The sequence below is a fragment of the Prenolepis imparis genome, unplaced genomic scaffold (genome assembly GCF_030444845.1).
Source record: "Prenolepis imparis isolate NDT839.2.m4 unplaced genomic scaffold, iyPreImpa1.0 SCAF_4, whole genome shotgun sequence".
NCBI classification, from domain to species: domain Eukaryota; kingdom Metazoa; phylum Arthropoda; class Insecta; order Hymenoptera; family Formicidae; genus Prenolepis; species Prenolepis imparis.
This window is the reverse complement of record NW_028141162.1, coordinates 3,096,580-3,119,261: the sequence shown is the minus strand read 5'-3', so window position 1 is coordinate 3,119,261 and position 22,682 is coordinate 3,096,580. Positions and strand designations below refer to the sequence as shown.

General features: G+C 34.2%; 2 protein-coding genes and 2 non-coding genes across 13 annotated transcripts in view; 3 read left to right on the top strand and 1 right to left on the bottom strand.

Annotated features, from left to right (window-relative positions):
- LOC145935100 (uncharacterized) overlaps positions 1-22,682 on the top strand; it is a 129,504-nt gene that overhangs the window by 34,992 nt on the left and 71,830 nt on the right. The window lies entirely within an intron of this gene.
- LOC145935370 (NAD kinase) lies at positions 122-21,524 on the bottom strand. 9 transcript variants are annotated; one of them, XM_083036638.1, is made up of 9 exons: positions 21,286-21,524; positions 20,305-20,358; positions 7,576-7,656; positions 4,411-4,540; positions 3,686-3,811; positions 3,264-3,435; positions 2,842-3,185; positions 1,993-2,075; positions 122-1,166 (listed from the first exon to the last, which is right to left on the bottom strand). In XM_083036638.1, the coding sequence occupies exons 1-9, from the start codon at positions 21,396-21,398 to the stop codon at positions 974-976; spliced, it is 1,296 nt and encodes a 431-aa protein (XP_082892764.1). In that variant the 5' UTR covers positions 21,399-21,524; the 3' UTR covers positions 122-973. The 9 variants fall into 9 exon arrangements, with proteins under 9 accessions (XP_082892764.1, XP_082892766.1, XP_082892768.1 ...); XM_083036640.1 differs by lacking the exons at positions 20,305-20,358; positions 21,286-21,524 and adding exons at positions 8,611-8,747; positions 9,891-10,216; XM_083036642.1 differs by lacking the exon at positions 20,305-20,358.
- Trnag-ucc (transfer RNA glycine (anticodon UCC)) lies at positions 17,515-17,586 on the top strand. The gene has a single exon. It is a non-coding gene; the product is annotated as a tRNA-Gly (tRNA).
- Positions 17,917-17,987, top strand: Trnag-ccc (transfer RNA glycine (anticodon CCC)). The gene has a single exon. It is a non-coding gene; the product is annotated as a tRNA-Gly (tRNA).

Sequence of the window (22,682 nt, the reverse complement as noted above, 5' to 3'; positions counted from 1 at the left end):
GATAAATACAAATACAAATCTCTTCCCTATCTTTTCCCTACAAATCTTCCGTTTTTTGCAGTTTTGCACACAATTCTCTATCACTGTGTATAGAATTATTAAAGGAGATATATAGCAAACATTGTATAAAACATATTTTATTACAAAGGTCTAGAGATATATATATAGGAAGGTGTACATGGTTCAACATTTACAACAAATCGATTTACAATCAGAGTGTTATAAGTTATAATCAGTAAAAAACCGAGAGGGCATAATTTTCTCACCTCTTCTTTATGTAGTTATTTATATTATACACACACACACACATATATATATATTTTAATATATTATAAATATATATATGTATGTATATATAATATATTTAAACCATATTAATCTAAGGAATACTAGAAAATAAAAGTATATTGATAAAGTATAAAAATCTTTATAAATTCGAATCAATCAAAATCGCTAAATCATTTCAAGACACGATATTATTGAAAAATAAAATGATATATTGTATCTCTATAAATTCGTTCGAAGTACTAATCTGATATTTCTTTCCGTGACAATAATTCATCAAATTAAACGATTTATGAAATAAAATATTTTCCTGTTAACGTTAATCACGGCCAAGACAAATGCATTTTATAAGGAATTAAGAATTTTAAACAACCGTGACCCAATCTCTTTTTCAATCTCGTTTTCATAACATTCATCATTCTTTTCATTTGAAGACTCTACAGTGCCTATTCTCGCGCACATAAACGTTTTCTATCTGAATCTTACAGAGCACAACTTTATCGGTGATCAGTCAATTTTACCGATTTTTTTCGTTATATTTGACAAAACTTGGTCTCAAAACATAAAACTTCAATCAACCGAAACGACATTAATTTGTCGACCCTCGGAATATCTTAACCAAATACATTATGGGCTCGATGAAATATTGTCGATTGTGTTACAGTTTATAACGAGCGTTTTCCTTGACCTAGCTATCTCGATCGAAGGAATCTAAAGTGTCGTTGCTGGATGAATGCGCGAGATCACTTAATTCGTCCAAATGTTTCTGTCTCTTCCTGACGTTCCAGTGTAGACATTCGGCCAGAGAATCGAACCAGTCGGTGATTTGATCAGTCGCGCAAATACTAGGCACTGGGTATACAGAAGTAGTTACCGTCAAGCTGAAAAATTATGCAATTTTCATCAAACAGTTATCCTATTAAACATGATGAAACGATTGTAAGCTTTTAATCATTAAAAGCTTAATTTTTAACAAACTTATTTGTACAAGCAAAATTTATTTGAGCTTTTCAATGTTTTTATGGCAGTAAAATTTAATTAAAAAAGAAACAATTTTATATTTTTTTAATATATATTGTATGTAAGAAGATGTATTTATACTTGCAATGATTTCCTTATGAAAAGCTTTAGTATTTATGCGTAAATATATAATGTTTTTCGCAAATATAAATAATGAAACATAAAGTACCGTCACCCTGCAGAACAACCAACGTCTCGCTTCAGAAAGATGTTCTATTGTGATATACCTTTTAAGACATATGGCATAAGGAAAAGGAATATATTGAAGTTACGAGAATGAATAAGCATAGAATAGATAGAATTTGAAAGTATGATTGTTTAGAAAAATGGAAATGGAAATTGCGTATAAATATAAAGCGCGAGAGAATGGAAAAGTACTAATAAACTTATTGTCAAAACGATATTGTCACTTTTATGTAGTGTTTTATGATATTTATCGAGCTTTTGAAAGAGAGTAAATCACATAAATATATCGCGTAATGCGACGAGGCACAAATAGAGAGAAAGGCGGCGAAACGACGCTCTTTACAAAAGCAGGACAAACCTGTCACCGACACACAGCTCTTGCTGATTGCGACCGTCGAAGGAGACGTAGGCTGTACTGCGGGCATTGCTGTTCGCCTTTATCTGAAATAATTGTAGAAAATGCAAACGATTAGACTGGGCTGCCGAGCGTTTCGGTATTACCTGTCACCGTGGAAAAGTTCCTGCCTATTTCTACCGTCGAAGGACACCCACGAGGTATTCCTGCTGTCAGGTGAAACCGAGATCTGCGGTGAAAAGTAAGATCGCCATATTAACAGCGGTTAATCCGTCGCGGCTCGTTAGGCTCGAAATAACGCGTCAGTTTTTTCCAGCTTCACACAACTATCTTTGTTTAAAAAACTCGTCACACTGCTTATTGATTTTTTTTCTGTACATTTCATAATTACCATTTTAAAATCACCGATGAAACGCAATCACACAAGAGGAAATATAAATTATCTTTTTTTTTTAAATACTTGCACGTGTACATTTAAAACTTTTCAAAAAATAAATTATTTAATTAATTTAGGAATTTATTCATTTCTTTTTTTATATTATTGGAAATAATTTTTTTTTTCGATTACAACTTTTCATGCGACAAAACGCGTAAATTTCCAATAAGTTCGGGTATACCTATTCTAAAAACTTTTGAGTGAAAACTCTGACGTAGCGCACGGTCTGGGAATGTGGGCGACATTCATCCGAACCAGGTTTCCTTTTATGGAATATTAACATGGTTCATACATCTCGAGACGCGATAAAAGAACTCTTATCGATTTACGCGAAAATACTGCGTCAAGTGTTAATTGATTAATATCTGTTAAATATCTTAAAAGACACATACAACAAACTTGTTTCTAACTTTGTGGACGTAAGCTGAAAGAGAGATGTTCATTTCTCAGTTATTCAGAAATTTTAAATCGATATCACATCGGAATAAAACGTAAACTGAAATAAAACGTCTGAAAAGCGTTGGCGTGCTTCTTGGCGTTGAAAAGTTTAAAGAACTACCTTGAGCTCGACTCCGGCAGGTACGACGATCGGCCTGAAGGACAAAGAGTGAGGGCAGATCGGTGTAATCATGATAGCAGGAACTGAAGGATGAATCATGCTGGCTCCAGCGGCGACCGCGTAGGCAGTTGATCCGGTCGGCGTGCTTACGATCAAGCCGTCACCCTGGACGCTTGTCACGTGCTTGCCGTCGATGAATAAATCGATGTTCGACAAGTAAGGTGAGGGCCCTCTATCCACCACAACTTCATTCAACACCAGGAGATCAGTAGCTGATTCAGACGGCTGACCCTTGCGTAAGATGACGCAACTTAGACGACTTCTCAAGGTTAAAGCTGCGTCACCTGGTGCCGTAAAGCGAAAAATTATAAGCTTGACTATTCACGAAGCACGACGAATGAAAAAATAAATCGACAGCTAACCTCTGAGAACGGTGTTTACTTGCTCCTGAAAATTGTCAAACTCGAAAGGGGTGAGGAATCCCAAAGAACCAAGGTGAAATGCCATTACAGGTGGCACTGATTTCTGGAACAGCAAACTGGCATAAAGAAGTGTGCCGTCACCTCCCAAGCAGACGATAAAATCAATTCGACCCTAAAAACAAGAAATAATGCATCTCATTAATATAACAGAGGAAAAAAGTAGATATGTAAATTAATGCAAAATTTATTGAATATTAATATTATTGATTATTCATTTGTTGTTATATAAAGTTGCGTATTTTCTTCATATGATGAATAACTGCAATTGTTAAATGTGATGAGAGAAACACATCGTGAAAAATTTTTAACAAAAACGTACAATTTATAAATGTTATAATATTTCAAACGGAGAAAGTTCTTACCTGCAATTTATCCTTGCCGTCTTCAAAAGTTTCCAGTCTCTTGCGTATACCTTGAAATCTGGAATCCCTTACCAATGCTGGATCTTCCAGAACAGATGCTTCCACAACGACCACCATTCGTTTTTCCTGCACAAATGAATAGTTTTAATGAATAGTCCCGCAAATGAATAGTCTTAAAATTCCATTTTCCTAAAGAAAATAGAATTTTACGACTATTCATTCATTACGAACAGACTCAACAGCCATTAATAACGTACTTTTGGCATTGTATGTTTAGTACAATGAAAATACAAGACTAATAGTTTTCATAGGTCAAGGACGATTTCTCTTTTACTGATAACTATTTTATTACAAGTTAACAATGCGTTTAGTTAATATATTACAAAGTGCAATTTTCGTGTATATAAAACGACAATATATTTTTAATGTGAAATAAATATAAAACTAGAATATAATATAATATAAATATGAAATAAATACAAAAATTAGAATATAATATAAAATATAAGATATAAAATGAAAATAAAATGGAAGAATAAAATTAAGAAGGAATAGATACATCGAGATTGAGTACGTAACGAGGACAGCTTTTTCTTTCATTTCATGCAAATGGAGCGAATTAATTTTTTGCAACCTTTTGTTATGGAAAGTGGGCTATTTATGCTAATCAACTTCTCGCGAGATAAACTTATCGTAAACATTTGATATTTTTATTATACATTTACCTCTATCAGCCATGTGACCATTTGAACAAACGGTGGCAAAACTGATGAATCGCGAACTTTCTTGATGACCAGAACTCTGACCGGTGGTTTGTACCATGTCAACCTCTGGAAGGCTGGATCCTGAATGGTCCTGTGCAAAAAGGAAATCGATTGTCTGATATATTTTTCTTTAATGAGTAATCAATTGGCCGCATTAAACTGTTGCTACGCGCGTGTCTTTCATACCATTTTATATTTTACACATTAAAAAGAAATTTATTTTATACAAGTACGAATTGAAATAAAAGCACGAATCAATGATACTTTATACATAAGTGAAATCAGGAGGAACAAAATTTAAATTCGCGTTCTTGATTGATCGCCATGTGCGTGTGTCTCTATCGATTCTACGAGCTTTATGTAATTATTCGTGAGCCACCGTTACATCCTCTATAGCCGTCAAGAAACAATCGAAGCGTAGGGACAAAGGTAACGACTGATGAAATGTAAAAAAGTATCGGTCCGACAATGATATACGATTGCTGCTTACGATTAACATGGTGATTACGTTATTGTATTACACCGCAATCTTTTATACGCCGACTGCAATGTAAGGCTGCAAATTCAATGTTCCGTAGGAAAAGTCATCGAAAAGAACCCGTCAAACATACAGTAAATATTGTATAAAGAAAAAACGGCGAGACTAAATTACGTAACTAATTTTTTTTTTTTCTTCAAATATTCGTCTACAAACGTTGATTGAAAGACATACAGTCAAGTGACGTTTAAAATATATTCAAACATGATAAAAGCATCAACATAGTCGCGGATATTGTTTTTTTACATCTTATAACCGGTTAAAGGATCAATTATCAATAAAATAAAAAGTAAATCCACGACAATCTACTTGATAATGCCAATGATATGACGTTGTTACGAGAATCAACATGCACTGACTAAACACGGCGAGAGTTTCCGCACCGTTCTTTTTTACCGCTCGGCACAATTGAACGGACATGCATGCTCTTCCTCGTGCACTGATCCGAGTCGCGGCAACTTGCTATTCTCCATCGGATATCTCGAATATTTGGTTATTGAAATTGCGAGTCAGAGCTATCTATGTTAATGTGTCGTTAAACACTAAAAATGTTTGTCAGATAATCTTAGAATATTTATGTGTTATAATCGATAATTTTGTCGGACTACCGATAAACTTCCACGAGGATTATCAAAACAAATGCAAACAGCATGCTTTGATGATACTGATAATATTTTAGATGACTTTTAAACATTCTCTAAGAAAAAAAGGAAAAAGACCAATTTAATTTGAGAAATATATAATAAATTGAAAAATATCTTAGAATTCTCACACAGAACACTTCATGTTAAATACTTGCGTATATATTTTCATGGTAGCACACAAATCTGTGTATATATATATACGTAAGACTTTTTAATCTAATCAAAACTTTAGTTGCGCTTATTTTAATATGCAATGGATGGAAACGCGCGTATATATGTGTTAAAAAGTAATGTATGAGCAAATTAAAAAAATGTGCACAGTGATGAACAACTCACATCTTGATTCCAACCATGATAGCACTCTGATTGAGCGACGCGAGCTTACTGACCACTCAACTAAGTAAGACGGACATTTAAACGTATAAACATCGCGCACGCGCGCGTGTACATCACGTGCACGCGCGGGAAATCGCACCACCAATGTCTGTAGCTTATTGGTCCGTATACACTAAGGTTTAACTCCCCCTACATTTCCTAGGCTTTTGTTATGTTTTCTTTTAGGGACAGAAACGTGAAAAGGTAAAAATTTTTGCCATTAGTTTCTACGAAAAAATTCTTCACTTTTCCATTTCTAGAGAAAAACTACATGATCGCTGTCTAGAATCTAAAATCATTAGGCATTTCCGGCGCATTGTCCAAATATTATTATATCGTAATTATTGGTTTAAATAAAATTATATTTTTTCTATTGTTTCGAAATTATATATGAGCTGTGACTTTATCGTTTAATATTGTGTTTATAATCTTTTACGCATATTAAACAACATTTATTAATGATTAGAATTTTGAATCGCGATGCACGAGTATCTAAATGCAATGCGTTGGACCGAAAATCTCTAATAATTCTAGATTTCAGAAGTTAAAAGCATTGATGTTCATCTAATGCATATACGCTAGAACACTTTCTCATATGAAATTAAGCATATTTGGCACAGAATGCGCACAATTCGCTGCAAATGTGTCTTTCAATGTAGAAAAGCATTTTTCATTTTCTATACGAACATTTTTTCGAATAAAAAAATTATATATTTATACTGTTTATAGTGCGCGTTTAGTATCATAACATTGGATTCTAAAATTCTTTTTAGTATTTTAGCAAATTATAAATTAATTAATAGATGTGTGCGGAGTCTATTTTTTATACATATATAAAATTGGAATTATAAAATTAAAATCATACAAAATAGATATTTTAATTATTTGAAATTAATCCAATTGCAGTTTATATGCCATAAAATTAAATGATGTAATAACAAAATACTTGATAATATAATAATTAAATGACGAAGGAGTCAGCGCTATACGGATAAAAATTTTATAGAATTGTAATTAGTATCTCATGTATATATTAGTACAGTTTAAAAATGCAGCTTTGGTGTGCGATGTTACGCTTAGTCATCATTCCTTGCAAAACGAAATGCAAATGAGTTCCTATTAATTGTTTCCAGTATATTCGATATTTATTCTATGAACGACACGATTATCATTTCAATGTGATTGTTTGATAATGAAGATAATCTTGAACTTTTCCCACCAAAGTAAGCAAATATTGTTCGATGAGTAAACGTTTTCTAAGCAGTCGAAACTTTTTTTACCGCTAGATTAATAACCATTTTTAATCGATCTGTGATCATTTACGAGTCTCGTGAGTCTGAGTTCAACGATGTGACACGACCGTAAATATTTTTTTGTAACTTAATTAGCGATGCCGACGTAAAGAATGAAAACACGTGCGATAATCGAGGATGTTTTCAACGTCTTAAAATCCACGGATAATAATGAAATATATTCGATTAAAAAATGAAATAGTAGAAATTTTCGATGAAATAATTAATCGCGTCTTTAAATGTCTCAATTAAACATAATACAATGTAAACTACTTACATAACCTGTGCGGAATTCTTCATGATACCACATGGCCCGAATGTTTCAATGGGACTGGGTGCGTTTAGGCTTCTAGTTCTTCTGTAAAAACAAAAATTGACAAATGTATTAGACACGAGAGATGTCATTGCTCGCTGTGTAATTTCACCAGTATTATTGAATGTACTGTGTGTAAAAGAAAACACAAGTCTATTCAACTCAAAGCCTTGACTCCTGTAGTGATATATTGTATATTATATTCTTTCATCTTCATTCTCTATGGAAAGAATACTGAAATAATCGCTTTCTTTCAATTTCTCATATCGGAAAAAATATCTGCTTCTTTTTATTAATATATTTTGTGAAAAAAGTTATATAAAAATAAAAAAAAAATAAATAAATAAAACACTTGGAGTTCTTTACATCGCGTTCTACCTTTTTAATTGTATTTGAAACGACTATGTCAAGTACATGCATATTAGTGTAGCCATAAAAATTAATATTTACGCAATTATTATAGCTGCAGACATTCTGCGTCAAGCTATATACTCACAATAACGCTGAGTCAAGGTGATTATTATATCTATAGTAATTATTGCTACTTATCAATATATGAAGCCGCAATTATAATATATTTTTAGTTATATACATTGGATAATTTCTGACTTTTATTTAATTGTATTGCAGCTTAAGTCGTATTAATTTTGTCTTTAACAGAAATTATATGTAATTACGAGATAAAATGCACCCGAGGAAAATACATTTCAAATAGAATAAAAATAGTTCAAGCTCGTTCGAAATTTAGTTCCACAATCTTTTGCGTTGTAATGGACTATATGGATATATAGTCGACGGTGACGCGAAAGTTGACTTCGTATATATAATTTATATGTGCAGACATATACATACTAAATATTATTTTAGATATTTCGTACAAATAACTTGTCAGGTTTTAAAATTTCTTATCGAGCGGCAGTTTATGAATTGCTAATCGTAACACTGCGAAATTGCTTTCTTATCGCTCTTGGCAGAAAAGAATTATCGAGAATAGTCTACCTGAGGACGCGATTTCGTTGATTACTCTCCATCGACGAGTCGTTCGATCCATCGTCTTGTGGCTCGACGACATCGCAAACAAAGTCGTACTGTGCAATGACATCATTGTCATGCAAGAGTGAAATCTGATCCGTCATCTTATCAATAGATGGATAAAGGATTTTTTATCTTCTTTATAAGAGCAAAAAGCAACAGGGCTTACGAAATATTTAAGATGAAATTGTCAGTAATTTATTGGTTCGACTAATTGTTTCATCGTGACCGATAGAAAATGAAAAAAATGAAGTAAATTCGATAAGATATCAATCATCATTATGAGTTGAGTGAGTTACTAAAAATTATGATATCTTCGAGCGTAATTAAAATATAAGACACGTGTGAATGTCGTGCAATATACGCATTAGATTGTGCTGCAGCAACGCGAGAGACTTGCCAAAATCGTTTATTTTAAGATTCGCGTAAGAAGAAATGACGGCTGCTAAAATTAATACCGTCTAATTTCGCGCTTTTAAATCAGGATGATTCGCTTATCACTACTCATAGAAATTTACGATGCAACATTTAAAAGAGAGCGTGTAGTATGTAAAAATACGCATGTAGTATGAAAATAAGACAAGCCGCTATACTACATTCTCGATACAATTTGTTCCACTATACTTAATTAAGGGATCAGGATAATCGCTTAATACATTTCTCTTTTTTTTTTTCAAAAACTTTCTTCCGTTTATTCGACCTGTTGAAAATTGCTAAGCAGATGACTCTCTTCGAACATTCTGTAATTTCACGGTTATAAAGTACGGGACTTTCACGACGAGCGCGATTGTACGATTGGATTTCTAAACGTTCTTATTCATTTCGGAGTGAGTGCCTAAAATTCTAAGGATCTCGATCTCGTTCCAAAATGATGGTGCGATGGCGTCCTTCGCTCGAAGAGCCTTCGAAAGTACGCTCGAGGACGCGCTTTCCTTTTCTCAGTATCAATCGAGATGATGTGTTTTAACGCAGAAATATCAGATTTCGCGATTACTTCATCATCTATGCGGCCATCTATCGTTGCTGCATCTCAAGCGAAATAGAAAATTTTCGCGACAACATATAGTTATATGTTAATTAAAATTAAATATGACATCACGCATAATTGAATGTGTTGAATGCGGTGGAGGAGCTCACGCTTCAAGGAGAGAGAGTCATTTGCATAAAAAGGTTTTTCCTACTATGTCGTATGACATTCACAACCTCGAACTACGTCCGAAAACTTTCCGTCGTAGACACTGACTTACGTTACGTTAGGACCGGGTAATCTCTCTTTTCGATTTGACTCCCCGAAACAAACATAAAAAAAAAATTACCCTCACGATTGTAATTTCAATATTTCTCGCGTCACTGCGCACTATCATGTATCGTGAAATCAGTAGGGTACCTCGCGCACTAAGAATGAAATTACAGAATACTGAATAAGTGCGTAAAAAAAAATATTAAAGGTCAACTCGTAACCTTCGAATCTCTTTCTTTCGTTTCAATTCTCAATTATTAATACCGCACAGACACACGTGAAAGCGACCGAGTGGCGAGATGGCCACACGCGGAATGAATCGTCCGAGTCGTCCACAATCGCGGGATCGTCCCTATCCTATCTAGATTGGTCGGTAATAATTCGTACGCGAGCGATTCGCGTCGATGCTGCAGATAGTAGTAAGCTTCGCGCGATGCAGCGAACGCGATGCCGAGATAATTCTGGCGCTAAAACGCATGTGTTACGTCGATATATTTTCATCGTGCCTGAGTACATGGCGTGTACCTCCTCGACGATCGTCTACAGCTGTTTTTTTCCCTTTTCGCTCGAGGCGCGCACACACGCTGACGTAACAGCGCTTTCTTCGAGTGAAGAAAGCGATTTGCACAGTTACGAGAGCGAGTGCGATCCTTCAAAAGTAGAATCGAGTAACTATGATATAAGACATAAATGTGACACGGTAAATTTTCTTTATTCATACAATTATTATTATTAATGATATATGCATTATCTACATCTTTTTTTCCGCTTTTACTTCATAAATCAAAGAAGAAGAAATTTTTTCTCATGCTTTCTACACGCTACGTTCTTGCTCTAATCGCCAGATCGATTGACGTCACACAAGATCGAAATTTAAATTTTCAATAAATGTAATATTTTATTCGGCATGTTTACTTTCTTCATTTCTGACGTAGGTGTGTTTATTATATTTATCATATTCATGTGTGTAAAATCGGTTTGAACGCTATTAGTTTTTCACGCTCTTCTTTTAAGCAATATTAAAGATTTTTTATATAAAAAGAAAAGTGTGTTGTTTTATAATGAATTTAAATTTGAGCGAAATAAATATAATATAGACACATGGCAAATAAAATATCATATATTTGTAAAATTTAAATAACGCTGTCATTACGTCACGACGATCGAATCGGGGACTTGTTGGGGTACATAAGGCGAGGTGGTCCGTCGCCAAGTAAGACAAAGATGTTGACGAAAAGTGATCCGGCGAGATGAGGCGCGTCTGGCTGCTTCAACCGTCAGCCGAGAGAAAACGGTGAGAACGCACACTCGTTTCTGTAATCGATTGCATCGAGCGCGAATTCCTGAAATTCCGATGGACAGCGCGAAGGAGGCGTCATGCGCGCGCAAGCCCATCGAGCTCAAAAGCCGGATCGGATGGAATGTGTGCGGCGAAAGGTTCTCGAACGCGTTCTCGCTCTCGAAGAAAGGAGCAACAAAAAGTGCTCCCGCAGCTCCCGATTCAAGCGGGCACTCAGGTGTGCTGCGGATGCACACGCAGTTAAATATCAATTAGCGTAATTACTCGCGAAATACCTATATATATGTGCCTCTCTTCAAAGAAAATGGACAAATTTTCCCGTATGTATCGTCGCGAGACACGATCCACGTTTATATCGCGAAGACGAATAAGAGATGGTACGTTCTAGATATATGAGTTATAGTGACGAAAGAAATTATTATTTTCTATTTACAATACCTCAATTCAGCCTCGTCCATTCAGTGTCGATTGCAATCGCAATCAATACACGATACAGGTCTATTGAGAAGCGAATGAAGGAGAGACGACGTTTGCGCGCGATAATTAGAGCGATGCGGACCAACACGATTAAGGCACGCTTTGGCACTGAAGCACCGCGAGAACCGTGTCGGATATTGGCGACGTTGGTCTCGTAGGTCGTGAACGCCGGCGTCGTGACGCCCAGCACTACATACGCAGGCGCGAACACTAATCAATTCCAAGCACGCAACCCATTTGTTTTGGTTCTAGATCCATTCAACTCCTTCACGCAACTTTCATCTCGGCTTCTTGGTAAATCGTAAAACGTCGATCGAGAGAAATTCAGTTAAATAAATTTTATTTTTTGTAGAAAACATCGAAGAATTTTTAGGAGAGTTTCAAAGTTACCTTACGAGCTGCTTTCTATTGCATTTAATATTTAATCTAACTCTCTATATTTTTAATGATTTTTTTCTGTATCTTAATGATGTAGCTTTAAAATTTTTAAATGATTAATAATTTTCGCGATGTTCAAATTTGATTAACTTATGATTATGTTATATAATAAGATTCATGATGACTCGATATCTGGTATCCAAGACGATAGTGATGTCGTGGCATGGCAAAAATGTTAAGTAAGCTACTACGTGTTGTATCTCGTATAACATATACGAGATGAAATCAAGTCATTACGTGATTTCAATTTAATTGCGAAATTAAACGATCTGTGAAATATATATATAATATATATATTTTTTGTGTTAGCGAAGGTGTTTGCTCGCTTCTTACTTAGTAACGATTTTGTAATAATCGATGAAATAACATCGCGACCAATTAACCCGACTATATTTATAAATGGCGTTATATTAGATATGTATATCATTGTGTCACTTTTCTTGATCGCTTAGATCAGAGTTTTCCAAATCTTTTTGGCTTACCGCCCTTTTTTCAAACATAATTTTTTTCAGCGCCCCCCTCGGGAAATCTATCTCTATCTCTTATCTTAACTAATAATATAATTGTAAGCGTAGTTGAAATAAAACAATTTGGAACTGAAATTTTAAAGATATAATCAAGTGGATAAGTTTGCTTAAAAAAATATTTCAACGCCCCCGTACTACCCCTAAAGCAAGCAAAGCCCCCTCAGATCCCTCCAGCGCCCACAGGGGGGCGGTAGCGCCCACTTTGGGAAACTCTGGCTTAGATTAATTGATTACATATGATTTTTGAATAAAGGTTGAATATTATATGTTGAAATAAAAAATTAGCTTTTATAATTATAATTTTATAACAATAAGAAATCTTCCGGTATGAAGAATCGAATCCGAGTTTCTTGAATCAGAGCCAAGTAAGAGGATACTCTCTCTCATCTGAGAATATCTTCGTTGTAACATTCTAAATTGATGGCTTTAACAACTGAGAGCCAAAAGTAAATCAAACATGAAGTAAAAGATACATACACTGTAACTATTTCTCAGATATAATTACAAGTTTTAATCCGGTTGGCAAGTCTAATTTATTAAATTATCAAACTAATGTAAAATTTTATCTAGTCTGGTAAGCTAACATTCTAATAGCACTTAAAAAACGGTACTTTTGTTTTCGACGAGCTGTCGAAAAGATTTGCGATACAAGTTTGAGTATATAAGCGTCCAAACAGACGGCGCGATTCAAAGCGATGGTGTTTATAATCTACGAAGCTACTGTGTTCTTATACCGAGAATTAAATCCGAGCCTCTTAAATGAGAGCCAGATCTACCGGACGATATCGGGGTTGAAATTGCTTGTATTATTTCATATTATGTCAGCATTAAAAAACATTAGAGTTTATCTTGCGTGATTAAATTAATTAATTAAAAAATATCCGTTATATAAACCTACATATTCGAAGAGCAGCAAAATAAATTGCGCTCTAATATAAAATAAAAAAAATAGCACATGTTTAAAACGTCTCGAAGAAAAGCGCTAAACTTCTTTGTGGAAAAATGTTTAAAATAGATTGAAGAATGATAATTACATTGAGTTTATTTATTGTTGTTCTTCGCTGTTTTTTCCCACAATTGTGCTAATAATCTGAATCTTTTACTCACGGCCAAGTACCGGATCGTTTCCGCCTGCGTGTTTCCGGTTCCCTATTACGACCCGTCAAGAAGAGCCCTTCTTCACTATCGTTCTCGTTCTTGATGATGATGTCCTTGCATCCGGTTAAACATCTCCAATCGAGCAACTCGCTCACGCTTCGTCTACGTGGTTTCTCCTTCATTATTTCCATGATCCAAAAAACATTTCCTTCAATTTTTCCACGCAGCGTTCGACTCTCTTCCAGCTTGCTTCTTCGAATCTACTTTCGATTCTATTTTCATAGAATAATCGCTCGCTCAAAGTTACAACTCATCGACGCATTTGCATAAGTTAGCATTTTTAATTCCTTTTGAATAATTCGAAATGTTGTTTTGGATGTCGCAATTATTTTCGAGCACGTTGATTTTAATAACGATCAGTTGCCGTGTGACTCTATATTGCGGTTTCCGCGCGCTACTTTCGAACACACGGCGAACTATGCGCTTTCTTTCTTTCGCAATAGCACGTGCTCTTGACATCCGAAGACTTCCTTTCGTGATGGTTGAACTCGCGGTTTGCACGTGCGGCAACGAGAGTGGTAAACCTGCCCGTCTAAGCGTAGCATATAATTCTTGGTAACGTTCGCGCTGGTGTCGCATTTACTTCATTCCATGTACAAGATGCAAATGATATATTCAAGGACACAACTACTTGCAATTCTACGCAAACTTTATGCACATCTCATGTATATGAGATTTTAGTATGATGATCGTTTTAGATTTAATAGAAATAATAACTGATCGCCTTGTATTTTTGTGTGTTCTGCATAAAAAAAATTACGTATGGAACGACTTTCGAAAGAATATCTCACGCTTCGTTGTATATATATACTTGTTTCGTATTAACATGTGTTTGCGACCTACTTGCACAAGCGCGGGATTTCACTTGACGATGAACGGGGCGACCGATAATGAATACCACTGCTTGTAATCGTCGCGCGTTTGATTTTTTTATCTTATCTGTTTATTGCATATACTGGCAATTCTTGCAACTTGGCAACTCAATGTCAAATAATTTTTAGTTTGTAATATTTATTTGCAGTTATTTTGTAGATTTGTACTTAATATATAGTGTGTAAAAACACCACCATATTTATACAGATAATCTTCGTCGATATTTCGGAGCACACACGTATATATGTACATCATTTGCAAAAATCTTTTATACGTAAATTTTCTAGTAAGAAGACAATTGGCAGCACTGCATTTTCAGAGACAAAAATTCTGTTTGCGAAGATTACGATTTAAAATTTCGTTATTTTCCCCGGACTTAAAAATATGCCATATGTTTTCACAAATCTTAAGATTAATCTCTCTTCGATAGTTTTTTTCTTATTGAAGTGGAAAAAATCTAATGTATTCATTAATGGAAGCAGTGAAATGAGGTCTCGAAGCTGGCACAGACAACAACCGCGATCGACGACCGCTCAAGGTTCACTGAGAAACGATTTTACCAGCTGTAGCCAGCCGAGAGGCAGCTAGGGCTTTCTAACGCGCGCCTTTTTCCCCACCATCTCATGCCCCCGTTATCGTCACGCTCCTGATACTGAAAAATGTACGGAAAGGTCGGGAGTTCACACGATTTGCGATGCATTGCAAGTTCAACTTTATATATACACAATCGAAAATCAAAATATAACGTAGAATCACATATTCTCAAAATGTATTTAAAAATGTAAGAATATTATAAATGTATCTACACAGAAAAAGAAAGAAAGAGAAAGATTTTGAATCGATTTTTTATTTTAGAAATTATATATGTTCTGTGCAGTTTCATTTTTGCATTTTTATCTTTATCCATTGTTATCTCTATTATTAATTTTAATTTTCTATAAATTAAATTGTGTACAATTGTATACATTAGCTCTATTCATTTTTATTATCTATAAATTAAATCTGTTTTTACATTATCAAGAAATTACGTAAAATTAGAGGTCTTATAAGACAACTATACTCTTTCTTTTTTTTTTTCTGCTATTATCTTTAATGAATTATGATGAAGTTACTCATCCTCGGTAAAGTAAGGGCTATACTACAGCTCGTGACATTATAGTTGCCGGAAGTCTCTGCCCACAATACACATTTCCGGTCGATAAAAGCAATAATGAACTTAAGGCAAATGCATAATGAATTCGATGAATAAAATCTCCATTCTGCAGATTAGTAAAGAAAGTGTGCTTTTATCATCAAACTAACAAGATTTTTTAAATTTATGTTACAAGAGATAAATAAAATATTTATTCTAATACTCAGACTCTACTAGATGAAAGATAGAACTCTGCTTCTATTTCTGTCTTATTTTTTATTGACAATGAGCATAGTATACTTTTTCAGTTATCGAATCTATGCTAATGTTCAATTCCTGCTGACGCACGCACGATAACATTGAATAATGTATGATGTTACAAATGCTTGTAACAAAGCGAGTTTTTATGTCACATATAAAAAAATAAAGCAATCAACTGTTCTTGCTTTCGTATTAATTCAAGCTTTTAATAATTCAAGCAAAACTGTTTGCAAAATAAAATTTTTAAATGGTCGTTTACGTAAATGTCTCTTAATTATCTTTTAGTGTCTCCTTCTTTAAGCATTTCCAGTATTAAAATCTACAATAAGCTAAATTCTAATTATACAATGATAATTTTTCCATTAACACAATTTATACACACGATAATAATTTTTAAGAAATTTACTGCCTATATATTTTATTTATAATTTAGGAGACGTCCGATACACGCTCCTGACTTTCAAGGAAAGCCAAATATTAAATTTTTTCTGAAGTAAAAAAAAAAAGTAAAATATTGGTATCGTATATTTCTTTATTCTAATGATTTATTGTTAGTTTTCTTTTACAGTAATTTTAAGCATTAACATACGAGGGCAGTTCGATAAGTCAGTGACTTTTACAAGATATGGCACTCAAATCGCAATCTAATTTTATTTCTGATATTTACCATCTTATTTAAGTATACACACCAAGTTTCAAGTAGATCTGTCAAATAGAAATTTTTTGAGCGTTCTAAAGCGGATAAGTTTGTGTTTTTTGCTAAAATGGAAAAAAGTGAATTTTGTGTGCTAATAAAACATTACTTTTTGCGTGGAAAAACCATTAAGGAAACTGAAGAAAAGCTAAAAAAGTATTATAGGGACTCTGCTCCGTCGCATGGAATGGTTCACAATTGGTTCACTGAATTTCGTTGTGGTCCTTTTTTAGCTTTTCTTCAGTTTCCTTAATGGTTTTTCCACGCAAAAAGTAATGTTTTATTAGCACACGAAATTCACTTTTTTCCATTTTAGCAAAACACACAAACTTATCCGCTTTAGAACGCTGTCAAAAAATTTCTATTTGACAGATCTACTTGAAACTTGGTGTGTATACTTAAATAAGATGGTAAATATCAGAAATAAAATTAGATTGCGATTTGAGTGCCATATCTTGTAAAAGTCACTGACTTATCGAACTGCCCTCGTATATTTATTATGTGCAAAGAGAAACGTTATTTTATTAGATTAGGAAAACTTTGTTTCCTTATGATAAATTCTCTTTAGCAAATGGATATAAAATAAAATTATCAATTTGTTGCAAACTTTACTAAATGAATAAATCGTTGCTAATTAGTTATTTCCAGTTATTTGCAAAAATAAAATAATTTTTATTCTCAAAATAGAAAATAACTGTCGACGAATATCGTAATTTTTAATTATATCAAAATGAATAATCTCCTTTGCTACTAACATGTTATATACCACGTGCGATGGTGGTGTAATGGTAAGCATAGTTGCCTTCCAAGCAGTTGATCCGGGTTCGATTCCCGGCCATCGCACAGAGCTTATTTTTTTGAATTTTTTATTGTAACTTGATATATTTTAATTAAAATATATATTCGTATCAATGCGTATCAATAATGTAATAGTCCAAAATTGATAGACTTTTGCCTATTATATGTCACTCTTTCAATCAGTTTTGTTATTCATCGAGATACTCTGTCTAGAATTTACAAATTACGTTGTTTTAATTTCACAAGCACGTTTGCATAATATTGATAAATTTAATTAATTAATAAATTTAATAAAATACAATTTAATTCGTTAATATTATATCTCTACGGTACGACCATCTCATATACTCTGAAGGAAACTCCACAGTAACAACAGCACTGCTGGTGTAGTGGCATCATGCAAGATTCCCATTCTTGCGACCCGGGTTCGATTCCCGGGCAGTGCAATTTCATTTTGTTTCCATCAGATTTGATACATAAGGAATAAGAGAAAAATCAATACCGAGGGATAAAATATTTTTTTGATAATGAAAATCCCTGTCCTATTTTTTTGCTGTTTTCGACTCTGTGATTACTATTCGGTTAATGATATGACACATTAAGTCATTATCAGTATTATTATTTTAGCATGGCATTTTTTGACGAAATTAATAAGACGAGATTCTTCTCTCATGTGTTGGTAATAATTTTATCGCATTAATATTATACAGTGACTTATTCATTCATTAAAGTTACCCGCAGTTTGATGATCTCATTTAGTACCTATTTGCCAATTAACGAATATATAAGGTTTCCATACACATAAGAAGAGATAAAGGCATCATATCTATTACGTTAGTGTCAGTGAGGTAAAAGAAGCTACAAAATTCTTTTACATTCAACACTATGCCGAAATAATCTAAAGATTACTAACGTAAAACAAAATATGATATGTGTAAAATTCTATTCTAATATATATTTATCAAACGAGTCGTTTTGATCGCAATTATCTGTTTTATACATCGCAAATGTAATTTCTGAGTGTAAGTTAAAAATAAAAACGCACGATATACGTGATGTGAGATACGGGCACGTGACCATACATATAAAACGTATACATAAATGATAAGTTGGGTCACGTTTATCATAAATACTGTACCTGACAGCGTCACGGATAAGGGAGTTTCTCATGCGCGTCCGCACTTGGAAAAGGATGCTTCTACCACGTAGCATCACTATATACTTGACACTATTATACTGACGAGGGCCAACCATTTCATTCTTCGACAAACACGGTGTATCGTTGAAGGAGAAGGAAAGAAAATAAAAATTTCTCACGAGATAAGGAGAACCTCCGCGATAACCCAGAGTCGCATCGACAAGAACAGAGTGATCGCGTGCCGCTTCTTGTGTCAAGTGTCGATGATTGGTCAGTGATATTGATATTAATTTGCTAAAAGTATGCAACTGACGTATAGATAATGTTGGGTTGCTCGTATGCACACGTGCTATTTTTTTTCACTCGGTAATCAATATTTTAAACGAAAAAATAAAAAATGCAAAGAAATTTGCAATGGAAAGGACGCGAATGTGTGGAATGTTGATTGAGTGCGGTTAATGCGTACTGCACTCGCAAAACAACGTGACTATTATCATCGAGATATACACATACCTAAATATTGGAGTAATATTATATATTCATGTCAAAACAAGAGCGTGATATTTCTAATTTTATATCACTGTGTATTAGTATCATGTACCATTGTGCAATGTTATTGTGCAACAATATGCTACTGCCTTGCAAACAATAATAGAATATTCGCTTTAAAATCTAATCGTAATGTAAGATACGGCATAATCGCGCCCGAACAGCGGTTTTCTTTCTTTAAAACGATCAATTAAAATAATTATTATACCTGCCATTCCAAGACAAAAGATAGAATGATAATCGCGGCAATGAAATTTCGCAAAAAAACTAATTGATTAAAAAAAATAGTCATTGAAAGTAGTAAATTCAGTGACGTTTTAAAATTTCTTATTCCCTCCCGTAGAAAAAAAATTTATTTTATATTATTAGGATATATTTTTGTTGTCATATCACACGGATAATTGGCCGAACACAAAAATCTTATGTAATTGGAAATAATACGTCAATCCATAAAGTGCCACAAGTACAGCATGAAACATTCTTATGCCACAGAATTATGCGGACAGAAAAAGTGTAGCTTTAGTCTGAATAAATTATGCATTATTATGCAAATTATTCAGAAAACGTAAGGTCTTATAGTTTTACATAAAGATATTCAAGTACGAGTACATGTAGATGGAAAATGACAACATAAATGCATCTATAATATATGAAAATTTATTAAACTTTAACGGCTCTCTCTTTCTCTTCTCAATTTCAGAAAAAGAGCCTATTGCCATTCAAAATTAGGTGTAGTGTAGAGTGAGAAACAAGATCCGAAAAATTAATAATGTTAGATACAAAAACCACTATCTTGATAAATTTCATAAATGTGATTTATAAATGACAGTAAATTATCCTGAGTTATTTTCGTAAGTGTTTAGAATGTAAAAAAAAGTTTGCATTGCGTGACAAATTGCTCAAATAATTAGATAACATTACAAAAAGCGGTCACGACACAACTCTCTACGAGAACAACTGATTATACCAACGAAACGATTATGTTCAACAGATAAAGGAAAATATTTTCATGCAGGTTTTACCAGTTGGCGCTAGCTACAATTAACACTGAACAGAGCTGTAAAATACTGTATTACCTTCGCGGCTCCATCGTCTCGGCTTGATCGACCGTTAACTCGGATCGCACATTGCTTCAAGAGAAAACAAAATTGTTAAAATTCACCTGACAAATCTCTAAATAATCGTATTGACGCCCGTCAAGATAATGCTTTAATAACACTATTGTATGACTATCAATTAATTATCGAATTCTATCTTCGATTAGATATGTCTCCCACTCGTTCGTGTCCGGTGATCAGCCTTTATATAGCTTTAAAAGGGAACGTATTGTTAGATGCGACTGTGGCAAGATCCATTCGTGGCCTTGACACAGATTTCCATTTTTTTTTTCAATAATGTCAAATATACCACGCGTAAGACACATGGTTGTTTACGCAGTCATCCTAAATTGTCAAATTCCATCTCAATGATCGAAAATCTCGTTCCCGAACGGATGCTATATATTTCAATATTTGAACAAAATGTTATAATAAAGATATCTAGATAATCTCTAATAATAGAGAGATCTTGAACTTAAATCAATTTTTTATTTGCAAGACAGTCATGCTGATCATCGACACTTTCGTCGACATCTAATGCGCGCAACGAGTTTAATGAATCAAACGTGTTTCTTAAATTTTATATAGAACTGCGTTATGTTCCTTTTATTTCTAAAATTATCCTATTTTGCGAAGTATTCCGATTGATTAACGTGGAAATTTCGCGACTCGTACTTTTCCCGGAAATTTTAAATATACGGAAGTATACGAGTTGTAGAAGGCCACAAACTTCCGCAAATGTTGCATAAATCGCTCTCGTCGACGAATCGAAAATTATATATATGCAATACATTTCGCACATTTCGTCAGTTCTCTTACATCGCGAACGAAAAATAAATAACCTCTTGAATATGAAAATGATTAAAAACATTCAACTTTATGTAAATTATATAAAATTGCAATTGTAAAACAGAACTTGGATCAAAAATAGCGTTTGGAAAAGATCGAAAGTGAACTTACCTGAAGGTTTTCTGCTTGTCGTGCATCCGAGTCACGGGGGTTTTCTCGGGCACATCTTTGTCCAGGTTCACGTCGACCATTGCCTTGGCCAGCTGAAGATTCTTCTCGTCCATCTCTCTCTCTCTCTCTCTTTCTCTCTTCCTCACTGACGGTCGCGATACAGCCTCGACGTGTTGCGACGTATCTCTCGACAACGCTCACGAACCGCACAGAATGATGTCTCGTCGCGTACTGAAAGAGCTCTCTGTCGCCGAGAGGATTAACCCTGAACACCTTCATAGCGGCCTGAACATATGTCGGCTAACTTCGTTGTTGCTCGTATTACTATTCCGTCCTCGCCCTCTCCTTATCGCTTTCCCGAATCGGTCACGATCGTCGGAATATTGTCGTGCAAATAATTTCTCCTTCCTTCTAGGTTACAAATAGAAACTGGTCTATTGTAATCGGAGTCCCGGCTAGACCGCTCTATTATTTAGAGTATGGGTTTTTTGAATGGCCTCTGCGATTCCCGCTATGCGCCCAATAAACTCGCACTGACGGTGCGGGAGAGATCAATGGGAACGTTGACGTCACGACCCGTTCAATATGCGTGTGCATACACACGCGTTTCTTTTCATATGTATATTTAGATCTCTCATGTGAAAGGCTGATGACATTGTTCGTGCTGTAATGCGAATTTTTAACGCGTGCATCTTCAGCGAAGTGATGATTTTTTTAAGGCTCTTTCTTGTTTGATATATTTCTGGCGTTTTTATATTTTATATATATATTTGCAATTATATATTATGCAAGTATATATATTTTCTTATTCGTACAGTAGAGAAAACAAAGAAATTTATTTAATAAATTGCAGTATCTTTGAAAGATAAGGAGGATCCCCCCCGAGAAAATCAGTAGTCGAAATGGAATATGTCAGACAAGTGGTTACAGATGGCACGACGTGCTTTCTAAACTGTTCCAAGTGATGTTAGCCACGAAATTCATTATGTATATCGAAATGCACAATGTCGGTTTACGCAGTTTTGGTTATATCATGTGTGTCAAAATACGCGTAAAAAATCCGTCATTAAAATCCCGATTATCTTAACAGCTATCGAGTGCGGTTATTAGCATCGCGATTACGTCAATCTTCTGTGATTTAATTTAAAAAAACGAGTTTCTTCGATCATGGTAGCTGCCATGGGCGTCCGCAGAATTTTTTTCAGGGTGGTGACATATCACTTGCTGATTAATTGGGAGGGAGGGGTTGCTTTAATATTTTTACATCTTTTAGTATTAAAGCTTTCTCACCGCGACAAGGTAGATGTAAATCGAGAAAGTTTTTTTTAAATATTTTCTTAAATTTTTGTATTTTTTTATATTTAAATTTAATTTTTTTAATTAAAAAAATTTTTTTC

Coding starts and splice junctions, on each gene's coding strand:
- LOC145935370 (XM_083036636.1), bottom strand. CDS start 13,914: ATGGAAATAATGAAGGAGAAACCACGTAGACGAAGCGTGAGCGAGTTG. Junction 7,657..13,732: donor AAACGATCCGGTACTTGGCC/GTGAGTAAAAGA, acceptor TTGTTTTTACAG/AAGAACTAGAAGCCTAAACG. Junction 3,186..3,263: donor AGTAAACACCGTTCTCAGAG/GTTAGCTGTCGA, acceptor TTACGGCACCAG/GTGACGCAGCTTTAACCTTG.